General features: G+C 54.5%; 9 protein-coding genes across 9 annotated transcripts; 4 read left to right on the top strand and 5 right to left on the bottom strand.

Annotated features, from left to right (window-relative positions):
• Positions 1-185: 185 nt before the first annotated feature.
• Positions 186-1,875, top strand: CDC73 (Cdc73p; the record flags this gene model as incomplete). Its single annotated transcript, XM_076680519.1, has 4 exons — positions 186-959; positions 1,021-1,537; positions 1,619-1,695; positions 1,774-1,875. The coding sequence occupies 4 exons, from the start codon at positions 186-188 to the stop codon at positions 1,873-1,875; spliced, it is 1,470 nt and encodes a 489-aa protein (XP_076532368.1).
• Positions 1,876-3,088: 1,213 nt separating this feature from the next.
• Positions 3,089-3,685, bottom strand: JCM15063_006421 (uncharacterized protein; the record flags this gene model as incomplete). The annotated part of the gene is made up of 1 exon (XM_076680518.1): positions 3,089-3,685. The coding sequence occupies one exon, from the start codon at positions 3,683-3,685 to the stop codon at positions 3,089-3,091; it is 597 nt and encodes a 198-aa protein (XP_076532367.1).
• A 266-nt stretch (positions 3,686-3,951) lies between these two features.
• DCP2 (decapping enzyme complex catalytic subunit) lies at positions 3,952-7,517 on the bottom strand (the record flags this gene model as incomplete). Its single annotated transcript, XM_076680517.1, has 7 exons — positions 3,952-6,010; positions 6,086-6,213; positions 6,295-6,495; positions 6,578-6,676; positions 6,739-6,837; positions 6,906-7,023; positions 7,315-7,517. 7 exons carry the CDS (start codon positions 7,515-7,517, stop codon positions 3,952-3,954), a joined length of 2,907 nt encoding a protein of 968 aa, XP_076532366.1.
• A 304-nt stretch (positions 7,518-7,821) lies between these two features.
• Positions 7,822-9,020, bottom strand: JCM15063_006419 (Voldacs domain-containing protein; the record flags this gene model as incomplete). Its single annotated transcript, XM_076680516.1, has 3 exons — positions 7,822-8,162; positions 8,257-8,504; positions 8,824-9,020. The coding sequence occupies 3 exons, from the start codon at positions 9,018-9,020 to the stop codon at positions 7,822-7,824; spliced, it is 786 nt and encodes a 261-aa protein (XP_076532365.1).
• Positions 9,021-10,070: 1,050 nt separating this feature from the next.
• On the top strand, positions 10,071-12,288 carry JCM15063_006418 (uncharacterized protein; the record flags this gene model as incomplete). The annotated part of the gene is made up of 6 exons (XM_076680515.1): positions 10,071-10,091; positions 10,712-11,093; positions 11,160-11,619; positions 11,691-11,953; positions 12,015-12,097; positions 12,166-12,288. The coding sequence occupies 6 exons, from the start codon at positions 10,071-10,073 to the stop codon at positions 12,286-12,288; spliced, it is 1,332 nt and encodes a 443-aa protein (XP_076532364.1).
• A 1,419-nt stretch (positions 12,289-13,707) lies between these two features.
• JCM15063_006417 (uncharacterized protein) lies at positions 13,708-14,356 on the bottom strand (the record flags this gene model as incomplete). Its single annotated transcript, XM_076680514.1, has 3 exons — positions 13,708-13,817; positions 13,906-14,229; positions 14,317-14,356. 3 exons carry the CDS (start codon positions 14,354-14,356, stop codon positions 13,708-13,710), a joined length of 474 nt encoding a protein of 157 aa, XP_076532363.1.
• A 2,392-nt stretch (positions 14,357-16,748) lies between these two features.
• JCM15063_006416 (uncharacterized protein) lies at positions 16,749-17,125 on the bottom strand (the record flags this gene model as incomplete). The annotated part of the gene is made up of 3 exons (XM_076680513.1): positions 16,749-16,871; positions 16,940-17,022; positions 17,116-17,125. 3 exons carry the CDS (start codon positions 17,123-17,125, stop codon positions 16,749-16,751), a joined length of 216 nt encoding a protein of 71 aa, XP_076532362.1.
• A 229-nt stretch (positions 17,126-17,354) lies between these two features.
• On the top strand, positions 17,355-19,769 carry JCM15063_006415 (MFS transporter; the record flags this gene model as incomplete). Its single annotated transcript, XM_076680512.1, has 8 exons — positions 17,355-18,093; positions 18,186-18,288; positions 18,353-18,592; positions 18,650-18,807; positions 18,871-19,036; positions 19,106-19,196; positions 19,262-19,538; positions 19,618-19,769. 8 exons carry the CDS (start codon positions 17,355-17,357, stop codon positions 19,767-19,769), a joined length of 1,926 nt encoding a protein of 641 aa, XP_076532361.1.
• A 743-nt stretch (positions 19,770-20,512) lies between these two features.
• Positions 20,513-22,074, top strand: JCM15063_006414 (elongation of very long chain fatty acids protein; the record flags this gene model as incomplete). The annotated part of the gene is made up of 9 exons (XM_076680511.1): positions 20,513-20,642; positions 20,709-20,877; positions 20,949-21,016; positions 21,080-21,189; positions 21,257-21,287; positions 21,348-21,388; positions 21,457-21,631; positions 21,695-21,904; positions 21,974-22,074. 9 exons carry the CDS (start codon positions 20,513-20,515, stop codon positions 22,072-22,074), a joined length of 1,035 nt encoding a protein of 344 aa, XP_076532360.1.
• Between the last annotated feature and the right edge of the window lie 188 nt (positions 22,075-22,262).

Below are 22,262 nucleotides of genomic sequence, written 5' to 3'. Positions count from 1 at the left end.
TTTTGCAGCCCCGAAGTTGTATAGAGGGCAATAGCGGCATGCAAGATCCAAGCTAGGAGATGGACAACGCCAAAGAGAGAAAGAGCGAGAGAGGGGAGCATCCGAGAGCGCTCGTTCATCATCGATCGCTCTCGCACGCGGGACGCATCTCACTGCTCTTCCGACTCGCAGTTCGAACTCTCACGATGGCGCCCGAAGAACTACCGGATGCGCTGCTGTGTCTACGCGCGACGCTCGCCTCGTCTCGTTCGATCAAGCTGACCAACGCCTCGACCAACGTCGAAGTCTACTCGCTACCCGACTCGACCCACATCTCGTTCCCCCATCTCCCCACTGCACCTTCGTTCCCAAAACAAACCCGAACTCGATTCGTATCGATCCCGAACGTCTCCGATTTGAACGATGATTCGAACCCGACGTACGACCTCGAGACGTTGTTGTGTCAATGGATCAACAAAGACATGTCGACTGCCGAGTACCTCAAACATGCTCGAAGTCAAAAAGTCGGGTTCGTGAGTGTCACCGATCGCAAGTTGGTGACCGAGTACCTCTCCGGCGGAGTCAGCACCAAATCTCACCCTTCGGATCCAAACGCACTCGTCGGTACGAGGATTCGACCCCTGACTGAATCCGAGACTCGAGTCACGCGTCAAGTCTTGCCTGAACTCGGGGCTTCGATTCATGCCGGTGCCGACGCGTCCGATTCGACAAACGGTGCCGGTCGGTCAGGAGCACTTGGAGGTGCGGACGGTCGAGACGCGGGTGATGGAGTGCAACCGCCAATGAAGAAAGCGAGGTACACGGCCGACAAGGTCGACCAGGACAAAGTGAAACGCATGTTAAACAGTATGGAAGGACCCCAATTCGGTCACGTCGTAGGTCCGAACGAGACGAAACTCGACAAAGTTGGTGGAGCCTACCATTCGCGAGAAACGACTCTGAGGGGAGAACGGTACAACGTGAGTTCTTCACCTCTTTCTTTAAACCCGTCAGCTTGTATTGACCCTGTCATTTACACAGAATTTCGATTCCGTTCGAACCCTGATTGCGCCTCGACTTCAAACTCTTCAAGCCACCATGTCGTCGTCTTCTTCGAAACCTTCCACTTCTTCATCCTCGACTCCGGGCGCACTGAAACCGGTACAATCAAACAAGAAGAAACAACTCAACCCAATCATCATGATCTCCCCATCTTCGACCGCGTTGATCACTATGCACAATGTCAAAGAGTTTCTCGAAGAGGCTCGATTCATCCCTTCGGATCAAGCACGATCTCTCGCAGCAGGTTCAGGCATGGCGTACATTGCCGAAGATGTCGTACAAGTGAACCACAACCGTGCGACGGGAGCACCCGCAGCGGCGGGTACGGTCGAGACGAGGAAAGCTCGATACTTTGTCGTCGATTCGGTCGAGGCGTTGGGCAAGTTTGGAAAAGCCGACGAAGCGTGGGATCGAGTCGTGTGTGTCATGACGACAGGTCAGGAGTGGCAGTTCAAACCGTACAAGTGGAAGGAACCGAAAGAACTGTTTCACAATGGTACACAAAAACCCCCTCTCTCTGTTCATCTTTAGGTTCGACGAAGTTTTAACTGATTCCGACTTGATCTATGCGAAACAGTGAGAGGAGTTTACCCTCAGTGGACGACGGATCCTTTGAACCCCAAAGTGAAAGCCTGGAATGTGTCAGAACTAAGAGTAAGGGTTTCTCCTAGGCTGAATGACGTTTGCGAAAATCCATTGAGCTGACCTTTTCTTCCACTCGCTGATTTCCAGATCGATCCTCACAAACGACATGTTGACAAAGCCGTCGTTGCAGATTTTTGGAAAAACCTCGAAGGTTGGATCAGCGTCAACAAGTCTTGGTTGTCATACTGATCCTTTCTTCTTCACTCGAAGTACTGAGATCCCGAAGTATGCAAAACAAAAAAATGTGTTAGCTAACGCAGAATCAACCAAAGTGGCTTTTGACGGGAGAAATACTTGTAGAGAAGAAGGGAACCTTTTCATCGAGAGGCATCGAGTAGCTTTCCATCTTTCTCGCTTGTGCTGCATTCTTGCTAGCATGAGAGAAATCCAAGGCGCTTGTGACGTCTCGTATAGGACCAAGCTTGCGTTCGCAATGAGTCTCCCGACCTTCGATCGAGATATGCTGCGCTCACTTGAAGCGAATACCCGTTACACCTTCCCCTTCATGCAACCAGGATCAGACAAAAAGCGGGAAATGGGATGTACTGCAATCTGATTTTCAGCAACTTTGCTGATCACTCGAAAGAAAGGATGAACAAGCAATGAGAGAGCAGAGAGGGTCGCTGCGATCAAGGCAAAACATCGTCCATCGCCAAGCACTAACCAAAAGAGACAAGGAAAAAGGGAACGGACAGTGACGAGACATTGCGATGAGTCGTGAAAAAGGGGTGGTTGGTCGAGGCAGTGGTAAGAGGTGGTTTTCGTTGGATCGAGGCGACGTGAGCTCATTCAGGTGCGATGGATCGAATCCACTCCAGGAGTGAGAGATCTTCAAGCTTGCGACTCATGAGGCAGGTAGTCAAATCATAGGCTGGTCTTATTCGTCCTTGGAGATGAGGTAACCGTGCCGCATAACGTTGCGACAAGTCTCGACATCGGGGCAAACAGCGTGGACGAGCTCCTCGATGGCGAAAAGGGGGCCTTGAGGGTGTTGCATCCTCCAAGGTTCGCCTTGCAGAACTTTGTTGAGAGCGCCGAACACGAATTTGGAGGATTGGTAGATTGGCTGACAGTAAGGGGTTCTGAAGATTCGCATACCTGTCCACGGAGAAGGCTCGGATCATGGTCACTGGCAGGAGGAAGAGCGGACGCGAACGCACCGTGAGCACGAACAGCCTCCTTGACGCGAACCGTCCCGTGAATTGCAAATCCGTCCCATAGAATGGTTGAACGTGGGCCTGGGTACGGCTTGCTGATCGGAAACTGCTCAACGACGTCAGGAGAGGGCAAAAGCGGGCGGGCGAAACGAGGGTTTTAAGAACTCACGACAAAGATGTTCAGCATCTTGAGAACTTCGTCCTCGTCGTACGCTCCCCTGATGACCGGCACCCCCAGCAATCCTTCACGTGAGAACTGCAATGGTCGAGCAACGCTTCCCCCGACTAAGCGATTGTTTGAGCACGGCCCGTTCTCCTCGCGGTGCTCTCGCGTTGCGGCTGCTCGAGGTTCGGTCATTGACATGGTTCTCATCGAGACAAATGATCTGTTCGGCCGTATAGTGACTGAGCTCCCAAAGGTAGTGTGTCTTTCGGACTGGATCCGCCTCGATCGCCCCCGAGTTTCCCTTCGTGACCGTAAAGTCTGCCCGACCCACGTATTTTTGGATGGCAAGAGGGTCGACGTGGAGATTGAAGCGATGGAGGAACTGCGAGTGGATCGAGTCGATGGTGATATTGGGTTTTTCGAGGAGGATCTCTCGGAGATACTGGACGTGGACGCCTTTGAGCTGTCCTTTGCGCCCTCGTGTCTTGAAGGTACTGCTTGAATCAGTGACGTCGCCGTGAAGTCGGAGGTTGCGACTCCATCGATCGAAGCTCGAGCGCGATGGAGCCAGGCCGAGGTCAAGGAGGTCCTTCCGAGCTCGCTTGACTGATTGTCCGGCAGCGCTCTTTCGAGCAGCAATGTTGCGCACGCGATCATCATAGTGTATTCCAGGCATTTGACGAGCGAGAACGAAGCAGGGAAGCGCCTTGCAGGCGCAAGTTCGGACTGCATGTGGGGGTGAATAAAAGTGTCTTTTACTCGACGTATCCGAATCGACTCGTTCTCAGCTCTACCATGCAGAGAAAACTTTCCTTCGCAATAAGCGAGTCTGAACAAGTTGCACATTGGACCCTTCATTTCGGTGCAGATGGAACAGATCTCAAATTTGTTCGTTCGTTAATCCGATTGTCCTTTGGGGCCAATTGTCTGTCTCTTACTTTTTCATCGACCATTCAACAAGCCCAACAATGCTCCCGAGTTTGCAGATCCTGATTTCCCTCCTTTCAAAGACGGTGCAGCGCCGAGCGGTGGAAACTGTTCTCTCGAATCGAGCTCGATCGGGTTCGGCTGTGGTACTGGCTGTGGCGGTTGCGACGGACCCATCGATCGATGCAGCGGTGGTTGAACTCGAGGAGGAGGGAAAGTATTGGCCGTCGTAGTCGGAGGAGGACCAAGTGGGTGAATTCTGGGCAGAGGTTCCGATGTGGCATTCGGAGGCGATGCGAAAGAGTGCACAGGAGGGTAATTGGGGAAAGCGCTAGGCTGATGCGGCATGGACGCTGGGGCTGCCGAGACTGGGAAAGGTTGCTGGTAGAACGATCCAGGTTGAAGGGGTAGTTGAGAGACTCCGGTGGCAGCGTGTCCGTACGGCGGCATTTGCTGATGAGGCTGCAGAGTAGGGTAGTACCCTGATTGAGCTTGCATCTGAGGTACAGGAGCAAGCGATGTAGTTGGATAGGCTTGAGTGCCCGAAACGAAAGGCAGCGATGAAGGCGCGCTGCTAGCAGCAAGCGGGTTTGGCAGAGTTCGGTTCGGGCTCACAGGAAGTACATGAAGAGGTTGAGCTGGAGAGGTGTGTGCGGTTTCAATCGGAATTGGTGGTGCAGGCGGGGGCAGTGTGGACGCAGTGACCGTCTCGAGCGTAGATCCGTTCTGTTGCTGCTGTTGCTGACGAGCTCGGTGCTCCCTCAAGAGTTCGAGCGGGTCTTTGCTCTGCTGAGACGCTGCGAGGTTGTTGGAATGAGAAGGAAGATCTTGCGGTGCCGGGGCTCGAAGTGCTCGCTCTCCACCAGGACCGTTCAGCAGCGACAACAGGTTCCCTCGAGTCGACGGAACCGGCGCAGGCTGGAACTGTTGCGAGAGCGGAGCCTCATATCGCTGCTGCTGCTGAATGTCGGCATGCAAACTTTGAGGCGGCACAGGAGGTAATGCAAAAGCAGGTGTCGCTTCGAGGGGGAACAATTGGTTTCTGCGCATAACTGGGGGCGGCCAGATCTCTTCGTCCTCGTCTGGTCCGTACGGTGTACCGTTCTTGCCCAGCTCGCTGCCATTGTCTCTCGATCGCGCTCCTGTTCCTGTCAGTGTCGAGGGAGACCACGCGCTGGCCGTTGGAGTCGACACATTCTCCTCCGGTACAATCGGTGGGGTGGGTCCCGCGGCGACACTGAACAATGCACGCAATAGCGCGTTGTGTTTCTCCTTTCGTTCGGAGTCGTTGCGATCGGGATGAAGATGAGCCGGTAGCGGTTGTCCAAAACCTTCCGCTTCAGGTGGCGCCTGAGAATCGGAGAACAAGATCGAATGTGAAGAAGCCGAGGGAGACTGATGGTACGCTGCTGGAGTCGAAGAATATTGCGGCGTCGATTCTTGCGGAGTTGAAGCCGTCGTAGGCGAATTCAGGTTCACGTCCTGGAGTAGGTGCAGGAGAGACCGGCTCTCTGCCGATTGAGGAGGCATCGATGACTGCGGATACTGGGGATGCGGAACGGTAGGTGCTCGTGGAGGAGGAGGAGATGGCACGGCGCCTGACAAGAGATCGAGCAGTTTCGATTGCTGACTCGCTTGAGGTTTAGGTTGCACGAAGGAACTCTGCCGTTCATACACGACATGAGGTGGAGTCGACGAGGCCATCTCGAAAGATTGAGATCTTGCGAGAGGGGACAATGGCATAGCATTTGTCGAGGCCGGAGGCGAGCCGAAAAACAGTGCCGTAAGTGCATCCGTCCCTTCTTGCGTTGTTTCAAAGGCGACCGGCGCTGTCGCGTGCTGTACATCGTCGAGTTCGTCTTCGGTCGAATCGGCTTCGGCTGAAGTCGAGTCCCCGAGTTCGACTTCTGACGGCAGGTGGTACGTCGCATCGTCGTGTAGCAGGTGATCGTGACCGTTCATGCGTGGGGACTGGTGCGGCGAGATGGACTTTTTCCCCCGAGGGGCTACTGCGGTTGGCGGGCGAGGCGGCAGGTTCTTTGGCCTGTGGTGGTCGATCCACAGCTTCAAGTGACTACATTCATGCATTCTAGCGTATCAGTCGAAACGTTTCGGCCGGGTCGGCGAGAAGTGAAGGATAGGGACTGACGAGATGAACGGAGTAACCATGTAAAATTTCGCTTGTTTCCCCTCGAGCTGTGCCTTTGTCCGAGTAGTTCGCCCCTTCTTGTCTTTGCTCCACGTTGGCAGATCATTGAGTTTGAACCATTCGATTTTCTGCACAGATGACCGGGTGGTGTCAGTTTTCAGCGACATTGGAAAGTAAGGAAGGCGGGGGGAAGAAAGGGCGCAACGGACCGAGATCTCCTTTCTCGTTCTCGTCTCGAACACGGTGCTCTCTTTGACTCCTGGCAAGAAGTAGAGTCTGATTTTCTGTTCCTTGATGACCAACTCGACGTAGTACGGTATCCGTTCGGCACCTTCGTCCTCGACGTAGCCCGGTTCGAATTGCAGAGGATGGAAATAGTCCGTCGCATCGAAGCCCGTCTCTTCAAGGACCTTGAAATTGTAGAATTGCATCGAGAGGTTCAGCACTAACGATCACTTCTTGAAGACGAGAGTTAGGGAACAAATCGCTCACCTCGCGGACGGCACACATGGCTTCGGGCTCTTCCTTGTTGATCTTGCCTCGCGGGAAGGACCACGATGAGCCTTTCGTCCACCCTTTCACGAGGAGCACCTGTTTTCATGACGGAATTTCAGCACTGCAGGTCGCCGCGAGACGGGAAAAACACCACCGACCTTGTCCCAATATTCGGAAATGATGATCGCTCCACACACTGGTACACGTTCCTTGTACGCCATGAACGAGTTCCAAATTTTGGCGTGATTCGGTAAAAGCTGCAAGCGTCTAACAGGTCAGCAGCGAAGAATTTCGGTCACTGCCAACGAGGAGGGTGGGGACGTACGTCGTGCAGTAGTGGGCAAGATCGGAACATGAGGAGGGAGAACGCTTTGAGGCCGTAAGAGGGCAGGAGGCCCGGATTGAGGGCGGCAGGTCGAATGAAATCTTCATAGTACCAGTGCCTGTCGAGCGAAATAGCTATTCACGGTCAGATCTCGAGTCTTCACTCTGTCCGTTGTGGGCTTGACCTCGTAAAAGTCTGGTGAGCCGATGGGCCCTTTGCCGGTCCTCCCCACCTTCGGGCGCTCGTCACTCCTCCTGCTCCCTCGAATACAATCCTGATCGTCCCCTCACGAGTCATCGGAGCTATGTTGCGAGATAGTCGAGGTATCTTGAAACGTGTCGGAGAGCCCCGACGGGGATGGTGTGTCGATCGACAACCGGCGAGAGAAATGAAACGATTCTCAACTGACGCTTGTTCAATTTGGAAGCACACACGGTCCATACTCTCGAGTTCCTCTGCAGGGAGGTTCACAATGAACCTCGCGCTGAGGTCCTCGAGCGAGTGTTCGAGCGTCAAGTTGTGGAACGAAGACTGGTGCAACCCAGCATGCGCGTTGGTCGACATGGACGGCGAAGTAGGGTCGTGCCCTGTCGAGGGATAATAGGATGACATGCGGTCGTAATTGGGCGGCCCGAGTTGCGGTTGAAAGCAGGCCAACACGCAAGTTGACCAAAACATGCATGATGAATCACTCGCTCATCTTCAAGTGTCATTTGAGCTTCAGGTGTATGCCGCAAGAGGCTCTTTATTGTGTAGCGAGCGATTATCCATGCATCGAAAAAAAGTTCATCGAGGCGGCGTCTCGGATTTTCTCGAGCGTCACACACCGCTACATCTATCATCTTGCTGGCCTTGCGTTGATCTTTGCAGTAGGTACAGAGCGACGTATCACCGCGAGAGTCTAGGTGTTTGCAGTTCAATACGGAGCCCTTCGTCCCGGGTTGACGAAATCGCTTCTCTGCCTGCCGGCATTACTCTCCTGCTGCTCTTCCTCAGCAACGTCCTCCCACTGTCCATCTTGACCTTCTTGGTCGGCAGCAAACATGGCGACTCCCGGACCCGCGAGTTGTCCGTTCTCGTCGGCGTACACCATGGAATCCATGTCGAGTCCCATCGATGCAAACAGCGCCGCTTGCGAAGACCCGGACGATTGCGAAGCGGCCGCGTTCTGGGATTCCGACAGGATCGAAGGGTCCGACGACAGCGTTGCAGGGTGCAACGAAGCGCAGTACGATACTGACGAGAACATCTTGTCGACTGGGCCCAGCTCAGAAAGGATCAGGAACACTTTTTCATTCCCCGCGTCGAGGAAACCTCAAAAGCACGGCTATAGTGAAAGGAAAGGACTCACGGGTTTCTTGTTGTTTCGGAACGATCCACATCTCGTGTGTGCCCGAACCATCATCATCCGATTCGTCAATCTGCTCGTTCTCTTCAAGTTGACAGTACAGACACGGTCCACTCGTCTCGGTAGCACCGTTGCCGTTCGCACTGGCTGGAGCCGCGACCGAAGAGGTTCGAGATACGGCATGTAGCGTGATGTGAGGGTACGGGAAGGAGATTCCAGTCGAGATCGAAGCCGAGTAGAACGACAATGCGCTAGACAAAGGCGAGAATCAACAAAGTGTAAGCGCTTGTTCGAGCACGTACTAGCACGGCCAAAGCGCGTTGTAGAGAGCTGGCTCGTGTTCATGGACACCTGTTCGAGATTGGTTCATCCAACATCCTCGCGAAGCTTCTCTGTCAGCGTGTCGAGGTGACATCGAGCTTTTCAAGAAAAGTCCTAGGTGTCGTCTCTACCCTAGGATGGTCCCAATTGCGACACCGTGATATCCGAACATGATCTTGATCTCCGAAGCGACTGTCTGCCGTTTATGACGTGCCAAAAGCAGCAAGCACGAGTGGATTCAGGACTCACTCTTCAGTCACATACACTGTCCCTGTGCCTCCCGTGAAGCCTTGGAATGCGGGATCGATCCGGATTTCGACGTCCTCCTCGAGGTGCCTCAACAATGGGGCGATGCCTTCAAAGGTAGTCGGAGTCGATTGCGACAAGTCTTGCAGCTCAGGAGGCGTCAACGCCGGTGGCGGCGCAGTCAGGAGCTTGATCGTCATGTTCGAGTTGGGTGGGGTGAAAGGTTAAAGCAGCGCGTGCATGGAGTCCGAGCTACATCTCATCCGCGGACATACCTTTCTACAGTCTACAGAAGACCACTAAGATCCAAGGTTCACTTTAGCAGCAGCCTGTAGAATGCATCATCAGGATGGATGTACGATGCGACCGGCAGACAAGCAGGAAACTTCTGCGACACGCTTTCCACCAGGTCTTCTCGGACCAGATGCACAACAACACAGACAGTATTCAACACAGGGTATTGAAGAATGGCATCCTTGCGAAGGTGCGAGCACTTCGGCATGTTTCGCGGGAAGGCATATGTAGCAAAATGCAAACGAGGTCAAAGCGACACCGGCCGCATCGCTTTTCGCTCGCGATCTGTAAAGGCAGAGCCATTCGCACCCTACCTTTGGTTTACCGTCACGGTTGCATGATGCTTCAGAGACTCGATCCCGATCCCGGCAGTCTTGCTTCGCTCATCTGGATTGGCTCGACCTCGGTTCGGACGTGCCCAGTCGCTCATCGATCAAGCTCTATCGACTCAGACGTAGGTAAAAACTCCTCGAGTGACAAGGAAAGCAAGAATTGGAGCAGAGCGGCGCACAAGCTCGAACCCGTACGCACCCGAAGTATGCGTTTGCCTACCGGCAACCGGCTACCTCGAAGCGCAACGCTAAGCATCGCTGTTCTTTATAGACAAAAAGGATGGTATTGAAAAGTGCTATACCGAGCAGTAGCACGCAGCCGGCGTTTCTATTGGGGTTGACCACGAGAAACCCTCGGACTGTCGGCTCGCCGAAATCGGGGCGTTGGGATGTTTCGTGATCCTTCGACGCGAAGCACACAATGTGAGCAGCGAGACGAGGGCTAGAATCGCGATAACAGCAGTCTCGTAGGTGGGCAGCGCGCGCGAGATCGCGGAGAGGCCACCCGAGGACCGGGAAGCACGAATGAGGGGGGACGTTTAGAAGGCCGTGAACACGAACTCGCGGTCGAAATGTCTCCGGTTCTACCCTTCTCCCACCCCTCCCTCCCACCTCTCATCCACCATGTTCCGCACCGCTGCTGCTGTAAGCCCTAGTTGTGGAAAGTCCTGAATTATACGAGCTGACCCTGTCCTGTATCATCCCCCGTGTGCATCCCTCGCTTGACCTCGACTTTGCCGAACACCACCTGGCCCTCGATTCCCTGATCTCGATCTTCGTGTCTCGCGTGCATTCCTGGACCGCCTCGACCTATCGCCTACGCTCTCTACTATCGTACTGTATGGTCTGCTTCACAATCGACGCAGCGTGTCGCCCCCAGGACCCTCGGTCGTCGTTCGGTTTCGGTATGTTCCACTTTCTTCTTTGAAAGGATCCCGCTTCGATCGGGCTGTCGCCCCGCCTGTTTTTTCATTGGTCGCTATGCGATCAATTGGATCGAGTGGAGAAAGGACCGCGTTGATCGCGAACAAGCATTTCGACGTGGTGTCACCGCAACTATTCTTGGTGATCGCCCTCTCCGGGCCCGACTACGAATCTGTTCATATTCGAAGTTGGTTGGCGACACTCGTCAATAACGATATCGGGCAATTTTGCATTCGAGGTGGATCCGAGACGTAGCGCGCGCGCGAGCACGCGGCAGGACACGACTCCCAAGATTAGATCGATCAACTTGTACTCACCATTCTGCCCTGCGACCTGAACAGACCATCCACGAGACCCTCGCCGAGGTCATCCCCGAGCGTCAAGCTCTCGCCAAGGAGCTTCGTTCGGCTCACGGCGACAAGGTTCTCGGCAATGTCACCGTCGAGCAAGTCTTCGGAGGAATGCGTGGTATCAAGGCCATGCTGTGGGAGCCTTCGGTTCTCGACTCTGAGGAGGGTATCCGTTTCTGGGGTCGTTCGATCCCCGAGTGCCAGGAGGTCCTCCCCACGGCTCCCGGCGGCAAGGAGATGCTCCCCGAGGCCATGTTCTGGTACTTGCTGACTGGCAAGGTCCCTACCGAAGCCGAGTCGAAGCAGTTCCAAGAGCAGCTCGTGGCGCGCTCCGAGCTCCCGAAGCACGTCGAGACCGTCCTCGATGCCTGCCGTGAGTCGCGCATGTTTCGCTCGCGTTCGGTTAAAGCTGACCTTTGATCTTTCGCCGATTGTTCAGCCAAGACCCTCCACCCCATGACTCAATTCGTCATCGGTGTTGCCGCCCTCAACCACGACTCGCAATTCGCCGCCAAGTACAAGGCCGGCATGAAGAAGACCGAGTACTGGCAACCTACCCTCGAGGACTCGCTCGACTGCGTTGCCAAGTCGTTCACGATCGCCGCCCGCATCTACAACAACACTTACCTCGGAGGTGCCAAGAACATGGCTCCCATCCAGAAAGACAAGGATCTCTCGTTCAACTTTGCCAACCAGATCGGTTTCGGAGAGTCTGAGGGTTTCGTCGAGCTCATCCGTCTCTACAACGCTCTCCACACTGACCACGAGGGAGGCAACGTCTCGGCCCACACCACCCACTTGGTCGGTTCGGCCCTCTCGGACCCCTTCCTCTCGTACTCGGCTGCGCTCGGCGGTCTCGCTGGACCCCTTCACGGTCTTGCCAACCAGGAGGTTCTCCGGTTCGAATCTCTTTCTTCTTTGTTGGTCCGTCCCAGGTCGTATTTCTGACCGATTTTTATGATTTCGTCAGCTTCATCCTCGGCATGCAAAAGGAGCTCGGTGACTCTGCCACCAACGAGCAGCTCGTCGACTTTATCTGGTCGACCCTCAAGAAGGGCCAAGTCATCCCCGGTTACGGTCACGCCGTCCTCCGCAAGCCCGACCCCCGTTTCATGGCTCTTCAACAATTCGGTGTCGCCCGCAAGGAGACTGCCCAAGACCCCGTCTTCAAGTACGTCGACCAACTGTACAAGGTCGCCCCTGGCGTTCTTACCGAGCACGGCAAGACCAAGAGTGAGTCACCTTGCTATTTATTTTCAAGTTGTAATACATTATCTGACTCGTCTCTGGCCAGACCCCTTCCCCAACGTCGATGCCGCCTCGGGTTCCCTCCTCTACCACTACGGCCTCAAGCACTTTGATTTCTACACCGTCACGGTTTGTCAAAGTTCCTTTTTGCTGTCTTTCTTGGACAGAGCCGACTACTTACCGAAATTGGACGACAGTTTGGAACTTCCCGAGCGATGGGTGCCCTCTCGCAGCTCGTCTGGGACCGAGCGTACGGTCTTCCTATCGAGCGACCCAAGTCGCTTTCGATCGAAGCCATCCGCAAGCTCATCAACGTCTAAACTCGAAGCGAATGAATCTCTCTCTCCTCGTGTCGCGTTTCTCTCCGCTTCTATTAGTGTTCTGTCCCCTTACTTGTATGCTCGTCTCCAGCAAAGTGGGAAAATTGGCCGAAATGACAAGCTGGTGTTCGATCAAACTATCGGTGCGAATATGGTTTCGCCAGTGATCCTGTGTTCAAGCGTTACTTTCCGTCCCATGCCTTTCACTCGTTTCCCTTGCCCTTCTTTCGAAGTTCAATCTCGCCGTTTCTCAAGCGTTGAATGAGAAGAAAAAGATTGTTGTTAACCATGAACGGTTCACTGCTCGTCACCGCGTAGCTCTTGAACGGCCGGCCGCGAACCTCGACACGATTCATCAAGCAGTCAGCGGGTGAGCAAGGCGTCAATCGATCAAGACATTTGGGAGTGCCGCAGTTTTTCTGACGTGCTCGCAAGTGTCTGTTCGCTCATCCCGAAGAGTCGGAGGATCCGACTCAATCCCTTTGTTCACTTAGTCACGAGCCTCTTCTTGAACTCAGCAATGTCGTGATCAATCATCGACTTCTCGTCTTCTGGTCCAACGACCTCTGAGGCCATGAGCATCAGAGTCCGCAGAGTTCTACCGGTGAACCAACGGATCGAGCGTACGTGCTCTCGAAATTCTCGCCGCTTAGCAAGGGTCTCCAACTCACTAGCAGCACGCGCTTCAGTAGCAGTCTCTCCTTCTCCTCCGACGGATTCGAATAGTCTCCCATTCCCGAGGCAAGGCGTCAAGGTATAGACCCCGCGCTCGAGAGTCCGCCATGCTCGATTCGCGCTGGCATCTGCCTTCAGTATCTGCCGACTATGTCTCCTGATGGTCGCGCAAGCAGATCACGTTCAACTGGTGGGACTTGGGAGAGAATAATGTCTGCCCGGCCACCTCTGTTCGAGACTGGCCATCCGTCCACTCCATCCCACGCCTTCCACTCGTTTCCCTCGCCCTTCTTCCGGATCTGTATCTCGCCATACCTCAGAAGTTGGAGCAGAAGGCGGAGATTGTTGAGCAAGGACGGTTCACCGCTGGTAACCGTGTAACTCTTGAACGGCCAGCCGCGAACATCGACTCGTTTCATTGATCAGTCAGGTTGTGGGATTGCGGCTGGTCGTTCGAGAGCTACACGGGGGCCAGCGGTGAACCGTTCTTGCTGAACAATCTTCGTCTCCTCCTTCAACTTCTGAGGAACGGCAAGATTCAAATTCGAAAGAAGGGCAAGGGATACGAGCGGAAGGCATGGTATAGAGTCGACGGATGGTAACGCCTGAACAGAGAATTCAGGCGCCGACAAGGACATGGTCGGCGGGTTTTGAGGGCCTTTTTCTTTCTTAGTAGAGACCAGAAATACAAATTTCAAGCGGGGAACTACGAAATCGACGATTTGAGAGCTCAATGAGCGAGGCTTACGAACTGTTGAGCGCGGCGTCTGAACTCTGCCTCGTGAACGAGAGACTGTCCGAATGAGTTTTCGCCGTCGAAAGAGGAGGAGGAGAGCCTGCGATCGAAGCGCGATCTGTGAGATGGACTCTCGTCAGCGAGGCTCGAGCGCGCGGGGAAAATGGAAAAGGCGGTCGAGAAACGATTAGCTAGTGATAACGTACGTTGTGAACCGTTCACAACCTCAACTGCTGTGTCCGAGCCGACCAGCGGATCGTCAAGGTACTCTGGCGATTGTTGAGTCGCGGAAGGGGCTCCTCTCCCGGCCGCGTCGACAACCTTGGCGATGGCGTCGGCGTGAACAGGAGCATCGGCTGAGCTAACGAGGGACGCTTGAAGTGCACGAGCGGCGCAGATTCTGTCGCGGATGTCGAGGAGGCTCTCGACCGTACGGACCGGTAGCGGGACCCATTCCATGGCGTCTTCGCAAGTTGTACTTGGTCCTCCTGTGGGTCGTTGATGGTCCTGAGATAGTACCTTGTCGACACCTGCAGAGGCAGCGCAAGACGGTCAACGACCCGAGATGGCAATGACGAGCGGACTACTCGCGGACGCAAGGAGGCAGTGCAGCTCACCAGATGGGGCCCGAGGCACGGTGCGAGAGTCGCCAGACATCGCGAGTCGGCTGCGACAAGAGCAAAAGGGAGCGTACAAGCGGCAGAAGGGAGCGTGGAAGCGCTCCAAGTTCACGCAAAGTCAAACGCGACGCGCGAACCCGTCGGCTCGACCATCCATTGGCTCGAGCACCCGTTGCTTCGATCGTTCATCGCCTCACCTCGATCGATCTGCTTGGCGCAGTCGCTTCTTCCAGGTTCGTCACTCTCCGATACTCGACTTGATATCGCTCGCGCTGGAAACGCACCCTTATTAGACTCGATCGATTCCATCTTCGATCGGCATGCCCCTCGAGATGGCTGTCCGACCAGCAGCATCACAATGCTACATGGTAGGAGACGTCCTTTGCACCTCAGGAGTTCCGGCGGGTACACCTGTGAGCGATGTGAGCTGGTGCTACGAGCTTCGCGGGCTCTGTCGTTCGAGCGCACTGCTGCTCATCTGGTCTACTCTCATGAGACTGCTTGAATCGCTCAGACACCTTGTCTACGGCTGGAACTCTCAGTGTCCATCGCATTTGCAAACGATTCAAACACATTCCGAATTGTCGATTGCGCTCGTCATTTGGTCGCCGCCATCTTCCTTCTCGCTCGTCGAACTCTCGCTTCTCAGCAGATCGATCGAGCTTGACACCATCTACAGAGCTTCCACGATCAGCTGCAGCTGCTTCGCCCTGAATTCAGGCTGAAGCCCAACAACCACCTGGCGCTGCATCTGCCGGATCGAGCGAGACTCCTCGGCCCTTTCTACTCGTACTGGTCTTTCGACCCCGAACGCGTCAACGGCATCTTGACAGCGACCAAGTATGAATAGAAAGGGCCGAAGAGTTCCGCTCGATCCGGGAGATGCAGCGCGAGGTGATTGTTTAGCTGCAGCTGGTCGTGAAAGCTCTGTAAATGGTGTCGAGCTCGATCGATCTGCTGAGAAGCGAGAGTCCGAATTGTCTGTCAAGGTTGCATCTTCCACTGCCCCGCACACCTCGGAAGAGTCACAGTCAGTCAGGTTCATACTGCTCTAGCGCGTTCTCGTCCGTCCTTCGAGGGGAGACGCCGTACGCTGTATCCGGGCGGCTGACCTCGCCCGCCTTCGATTTCTCAGCCATCATGCCGAAATCAAAAGCTGTTAAATGCGTCACCAACGTCATCAAGAGTCCGAAAGTCGAAGCCCCTGCCAAGCCCCCGGAGGCGCCGCAGGGGGAAACGACGACAATTGTTAAAAACAAAAAAAGGGCATATAACAGATCCAACCTGCAGCCGACAAAGGCGGCAAAAAGAGATCTTAGGCTGCCCAACGTGATGGGACTCGCGTGCACGGGAAGCACAAGAATGCTGCAGCTTGCCGGCAGTTATCACGTTGGGCAGCCCAGTCAATTTTGCTTTGCCGCCTTTGTCGGCCATAGGTTGGCATTGTTGTATGCTCGCTTTCTTGTGCTCTTCGTAATAGCCGTCGTTTCACCCTGCGGCGTCTCCGTAGGCTTGGTAGGGGGTTCGACTTTCGGGCTCTTGACGATGTTGGTAGCGCAGTCGAGAGCTTGCGATTTCGGCATGATGGCTGAGTGATCGACGAGGGGATAGTCGGCAGTCGGCAGGGCTTGTAGGGAGGTACCAGCGCGAAACAAGCACGGCTTTCGTACTATTGAGCGCGGGGTCTGAATCTTGCCGCGGGAATGGGAGACTATTCGAATCCGTTGGAGGAGGAGGAGAGACTGCGACTGAAGCGCGTGCTGCTAGTGAGTTGGAGACCCTTGCTAAGCGGCGAAATTCTCGAGAGTACGCACGCTCGATCCGTTGGTTCGCCGGTAGAACTCTGCTGACTCTGATGCTCATATGCTCGAAAGTTTGTCGGCCTAAGAGAGCCCGATGCTTGATCACGACATCGCCGAGTTCAAGAAGAGGCTCGTGACAAAGTGAACAAAGGGATCGAGTCGGATCCTCCAACTCTTCGGGATGAGCGAACGGACACTTGCGAGTACGTCATAGAAACTGCGGCATTCTCGAATTCTTGATCGATGGACGCATTGCTCACCCGCTGACAGCTTGATGAATCGTGTCGAGGTTCGCGGCTGGCCGTTCAAGAGGTTTGTGATGACGAGCGGTGAACCGTTCAAGCTGAACAATCTTTGTCTTCTCATTCAACGCTTGAGAAACGGAGAGATTGTACTTCGAAAGAAGGGCAAGGGAAACGAGTGGAAGGCATGGGACGAATGGTAACGCTTGAACAGAGGATCACTCGCGAAACCATAGTCGCACCGATAGTTTGATCGAACACCAGCTTGTCATTTCGGCCAATTTTCCCACTTTGCTGGAGACGAGCATACAAGTAAGGGGACAGAACACTAATAGAAGCGGAGAGAAACGCGACACGAGGAGAGAGAGATTCATTCGCTTCGAATTTAGACGTTGATGAGCTTGCGGATGGCTTCGATCGAAAGCGACTTGGGTCGCTCGATAGGAAGACCGTACGCTCGGTCCCAGACGAGCTGCGAGAGGGCACCCATCGCTCGGGAAGTTCCAAACTGTCGTCCAATTTCGGTAAGTAGTCGGCTCTGTCCAAGAAAGACAGCAAAAAGGAACTTTGACAAACCGTGACGGTGTAGAAATCGAAGTGCTTGAGGCCGTAGTGGTAGAGGAGGGAACCCGAGGCGGCATCGACGTTGGGGAAGGGGTCTGGCCAGAGACGTGTTCCGCCAAAAATAATCGAATTGTCACCAAATTACCTTGTAAACAGAGCTCGGTCGCTCACGTCCAGTCCGAAGCAACGAGCCCACATTTGCGGGGCTACCCTTATCGAGGACCTTCTAGAGGAAAATGCCAACAAGGGAACCACCCTTTTTAATCATTGAAGCTCTTTTCACGGAAAACTCGTCGAATCACCTGCAACTGGAGCTTGTGTTCAGGTATGTCGAGGTCCGCTTTCGCCGCGTATTTGTACTGGGGTGATCGGGCGGTGGTCGCGGCCGGAAAGAACTTGGCGTCGGATGAGCAGCAGTCCCGTGACAATGACCATGGCGGTGTTCGTTCTGCAATTGGACGAGAGTGCGCCAAGATTTTGCGGTCTGTGCCGAACCCCGCCGAAACTGAACATCGGCCGCATTCACCGAGCCAGAAAAACTCCGCGCCAGAAAAACGGCGATCGCAACCTCCGCAACCCTCTGCAGTCACGATCACAGCAGAGTCATCGTGGACCCTGTGCGAGGATGGAACTACCGATAGCACCACGGCCTGCGTACTTCGTCAACCCTGTCACTGGAGACGAGACTCGCAACTCGACTCCGTCTTCTCCGCTCTCGACCGCACCTCCCTCACCGACCGCAGCTACTCGAGGCGCGTTCGAGTACCCTCCATCTTCGATCGCACCATCTTCCGCACCCGCCAGTCGCAGTTCCTCCAAGAACCCGCTGTTCAAGAAGGACATTGAAGACGATCGTCGTCGAAGGAACAACCGGCGGCCGAACGGATGGACTTGGCTCTCGAACTTGTTGCCAGACAACAAGCATTCTCTCGGACACGAACTCGAGCTTGAAGAGTCGAGAGGGAGGCGCCGGCGTTCGGTTTCGCACGCCGAAGAGGCAGCTCAAGACGATCACCTGTCGGAACGTCGTCAAGCACAGGCGATTGTGCGGAACGAACTCGACAAAAGGACTTCGAGGGGTTCAAACTTGAGCAGTATCGGATCGGGCTCGAAAGCGAAGACGTTTTGGTCAAAGGAGAATGCGCAACTTGCCGTCGCTTTCGCGAGTCAGTCAATCTCTCTCGCCCGCAACTTTGTGTCGTGCGGACAACCAACTGCCTCGACTCTTGCTGACAGTATTCTTCTCTTCGACCCGCAGTGATTGGTCTTGTGGGTATGAACGACAGTGCAACGGGTGCCAATCTTGAATCCATGCAAGAGCACTACGGGGTCTCTTACGATGAGATCTCGCTTGTCTTCCTGTGAGTCAGCTTGACCTGTCGCGCCTCTTGACCATCACGTAAGTACTGAATTCTGCCTGTCCAGCTCGAACGTTGCCGGTTATTTGATCTCGAGCATCTCAGCCTCCTTCTTGACGCACCATATCGGCGTCAACTACACTCTCCTGGTTGCAGCAGCCGCCATGTCGTTGGGCTGTGTCGCCCTGTCGCTCGCTCCTCCGTTCCCAGCCTTCATCATCGCGCTCGCTTTCCTAGGTTTTGGCGCCGGAATTTACGACGCCGCGATTACGACTGTTGTCTCTCACTTTGAGAGCCAAGCCATGATGTGAGTCTGAACGTATGACCTTCCGAATCTTGACTGACCCAAATCTTCCAAGCTCAGGAGCTGCATGTACGCGTTCTTCGGGATCGGCGCCTTTTTCTCTCCGATCATCATTGGAAGTTTCGTCGACAAGGGGATCGACTGGTCCCGTTACTACTTCGCGCCGCTCGCAATCAGCCTCGCACTCGCTGTCCTTGGCTTCTTCGCGTTCAGAGATTGTAAGCTCGACATCGCTGGAGTCGATATTCCCGCGAACGCTCTGACCGGTCAATCGTGACCAGATGCCGAACCTGCCGACGAGTCTCACGATGTGCCAGCAACTCTTGGAGGAGACGCGACAGAGGGAGAAGTTATCCACGCACGAGCGACGATGTCTGCTCAACAACGCATGAAGCGAGCGCTCAAGATTCCGGCTGTCTGGCTCGGATTCTTGCTCATCATGATCGCGTCTGTCCTATGTCCCCGCTCTCTGTTCTTGTGCAAACTGCGGCTCATACCATGTCTCGTTCATTCCAGATTCGCTTCATCCGATACGTTGTCGGCCTGGATCGTTTCATTTATGGTGCAAAAGCGAGGATCGCCTGAAGCTGCATCTCGATACCAACTCGTGCGTATTTCGTGTTTCGTGTCTGCCTATGATCCGGATTATCTGACTGAATTCGAGGAGAATAGGCTGGTCTATGGGGAGGCATCGCGCTCGGTCGAATCGTCCTTGCGGTCGCGCTCGGATCTCGTTTGGGAGAGCGCTCTTTTGCGATCGTCATGCTCGCGTGTGCTTGCGTGTTCCTCTCGATCATCTGGGCGGTCAAGCAGTACGTTGTCGATGCAGTCGCGATGGTTTTGGTCGGCTTCTTTTTCGGCCCAGTCACCCCTCGAGTTTTGAGTGTCGTCGGCAAACGAGTTCCTCCCTCTCTCAAGAGTTCCGTCATGTCCCTCACTATTGGACTCGGTGCGTCCTCTTTCTCCAAATCGAGTGGTGCAGTATTATTGATCTTGCGTCCTGTCGTCATTCTCCCCGAGAATCGCAGGTTTGATCGGGTCTGCCTGCGGCCCTCTGTTTTTCGGATTCGTAGCTGGTCGAGGAGGTCTCGGGGCCTTGCCTGGTACCCTCATTGTCATGTCGCTCGTTTCGGCATCGGCTTGGTGTCTCATGCCCAAGAACAGGCGTAGGGAAGATTAGACGATATCAGCTGTCAAGTTGCGTTGCTCAATTGCGTATGGCATCAAAATGTAATAGATGGTTCGGGTTGTTGGCATAGGCAAGTTGCCACCTGATACAGGAGAAGCACATCGACCCCAAAGCAAGACCAAAGCGAGCGATTGCAGTGGCGACTTTCGAGCCGCGATAAGCGGCATATTTCATCCCTGACGACTGTTCGTGTTCGACCCGAAGTGGCGTAGCCAAGGTTGTTGGGAGCAATGACGAACCGCGTGTCCCCGAGCCCGACAAGAGGCGCAAAACGATGTTCTCGACCACCGGCTTTATGAAAGTAGCCGCCGCCGCGTCGCGGTTCGGTCGGCCGCGTTGTCCGAGATTTTTTTGATCTTCCCAACGACTTTCTTCAACAGGTCGATCCGTCGATTCAGCGAGCAAGAGAAAGGTGAGAACACCTTTCAAGAGTTTCCCAGAGCAGTCTGCGCCTTTCCCGACTCGCAAGAGGCGCTAGGCGAAAGCGGAAGAGATTGGTTGGGGTTTGGTCAAAACACAGTGGCACATCAAGGTTAGCTCGACGCGCGGACCAGGGGATCAGTGGACACCGGAAACAAAGAGTAGTCGCAAGAGGGAACACTCGACGATGGAACAAACGTGGCACGCTTCGCGACATGGGGAAATGGAGCTAACCCGTAGTTCGAAACTCTGATCTCACTTCCTCCAGACTTTCGGCTTTTACCCCATCTGGCACCAGGCGATACCCGATAGCGATGGACCAACACAACATTCTCTCGTCGACGCAGCAGTCTGCGTCGATGCCCCGTGCATCTTCGTTTCTTGCAGCCCTCGCTGATTCCCCGAAACCGCGCCAACCCGAACACATTCCCTTTCCTTCGGCCTGTGAGCTGCTATAGCATGTTTCCGAAGAAGGAGTTGATCGATTGACTGACCTTGCTGATCGTTCAGATGAAACCTTCATGAACCCGCTCACGCCCTTCATTTTCGGAATCGTCTACTTTGCCGTCGCCAAGACGCTCTCGCATTACCAGAACGGACGCAATCGCATTCAAGGCAAGCGCTGGAACGTGGTGGTCGTCGCCCACAATGTATTCCTCGCGGTCTACAGCGCCTGGACGTGAGTCGCGCTAGTCTATCGCAGCATGAAAACGCTATGTTCTTACTGTACTTTTCGCTGTTATACCACAGTTTCCTTAGTACGGCTCCCCAAGTCATCGGATCTTTTGCATCAGGATTCTCCGAGCACGGCTTCGCTGGTAGGTCCAGTTGACAGAAGCGCTTTGACCCGGTTCTGACATGTTTTCCGCTTACGCCTGCAGGTCTCCTTCACGCCTTTTGCGACTCGGAGCACTCGGTGTGGGGATCGCAACAATTCCCTCGCTTCACCTACATGTTCTACCTTTCGAAGTTTTACGAGATCGTCGACACTGTAAGTTTACCTTCCTCTACCAGAGGTACATCCGGCTGCCCATCCTGATTCTCCTTGCTCTGTTCAGGCGATCCTGTTGCTCAAGGGCAAGAAAGTCGGTATGTTGGTGTTTTGCTTTACCCTCTTTCGAATCGTTACTGAGGCCGATCTTGCTGCAGGCATGTTGCAAAGCTATCACCACACCGGCGCGATCTGGACCGTATGGCGAATTCTCAGCATCTTTCTACCCTTTCGTTGCTGATATCTGATGTGAACGTTTTTGTACAGATGTATGCCGCTTATCGCACTCAAACTATGGCCGTCTGGCTCTTCGTCCTCTTCAACTCGGCTGTCCACTCGATCATGTACTGCTACTACGCCATCACTGCCTTGAGCTTGCCGTTCCCGCGTTTCCTCAAAAAGAGCATCACGAGGATGCAGATTACTCAATTCCTTGTCGGAGGTGAGTCGCAGCTCTGGTCCGCATGCGTTGCATCTTCGAAACTGATGGTATGCATCGTTGCAGGTTCCCTCGCTGCCTCGTACCTCTTCATCAAGCTTCCGGAGCTCTCGGGTGCCGAGAAAGCCGCGAACGTCGTTTCGAACTTTTCCGGAACCATGTCGACTTCGCTTGAACAAGGCATGCTCGCTCTTCGTCGCGAGACGTCACAGTGCTTGATCAACCCAGCTCAACGAGCTGCGGTTTGGCTCAATGTTGCATACCTCATTCCTTTGAGTGAGTCCACCTTTTCCTCAAAGTTGACACAGCCCAGAACTGACAAGTTTGTTTCGACATTGTGCACAGCTTACCTTTTCGCTGCCTTCTTCATCAAGAGCTACCGCCGCGGTGCGAAGCCTACCAAGGCTGCTTCTGATGCGGCGGTCAAGGCGAAGAAGACTGCTTAGAGTTACCGCCTTCCTCTCGTTTGTTTCCAAGCATGTATAGAATTTTTCGTTCCTCCTCCCTCTCTCTCCTGCCACTAGAGTACTGTGCTCTCGCTGTAAACAAGCACTCGGAACCCCCACCTCGTTCTTTCTCTCGGATGCGTTCCCCTCTGTGCCTCGATATGATACGGTCTGTTTGTCTGTTTTGG

This window comes from Sporobolomyces koalae (genome assembly GCF_050403365.1).
Source record: "Sporobolomyces koalae JCM15063 DNA, S_koalae_JCM15063T_v1_ctg39, whole genome shotgun sequence".
NCBI classification, from domain to species: Eukaryota; Fungi; Basidiomycota; class Microbotryomycetes; order Sporidiobolales; family Sporidiobolaceae; genus Sporobolomyces; species Sporobolomyces koalae.
Note: the sequence above shows the minus strand (reverse complement) of the source record. Positions and strands in the feature narration are given on the sequence as shown.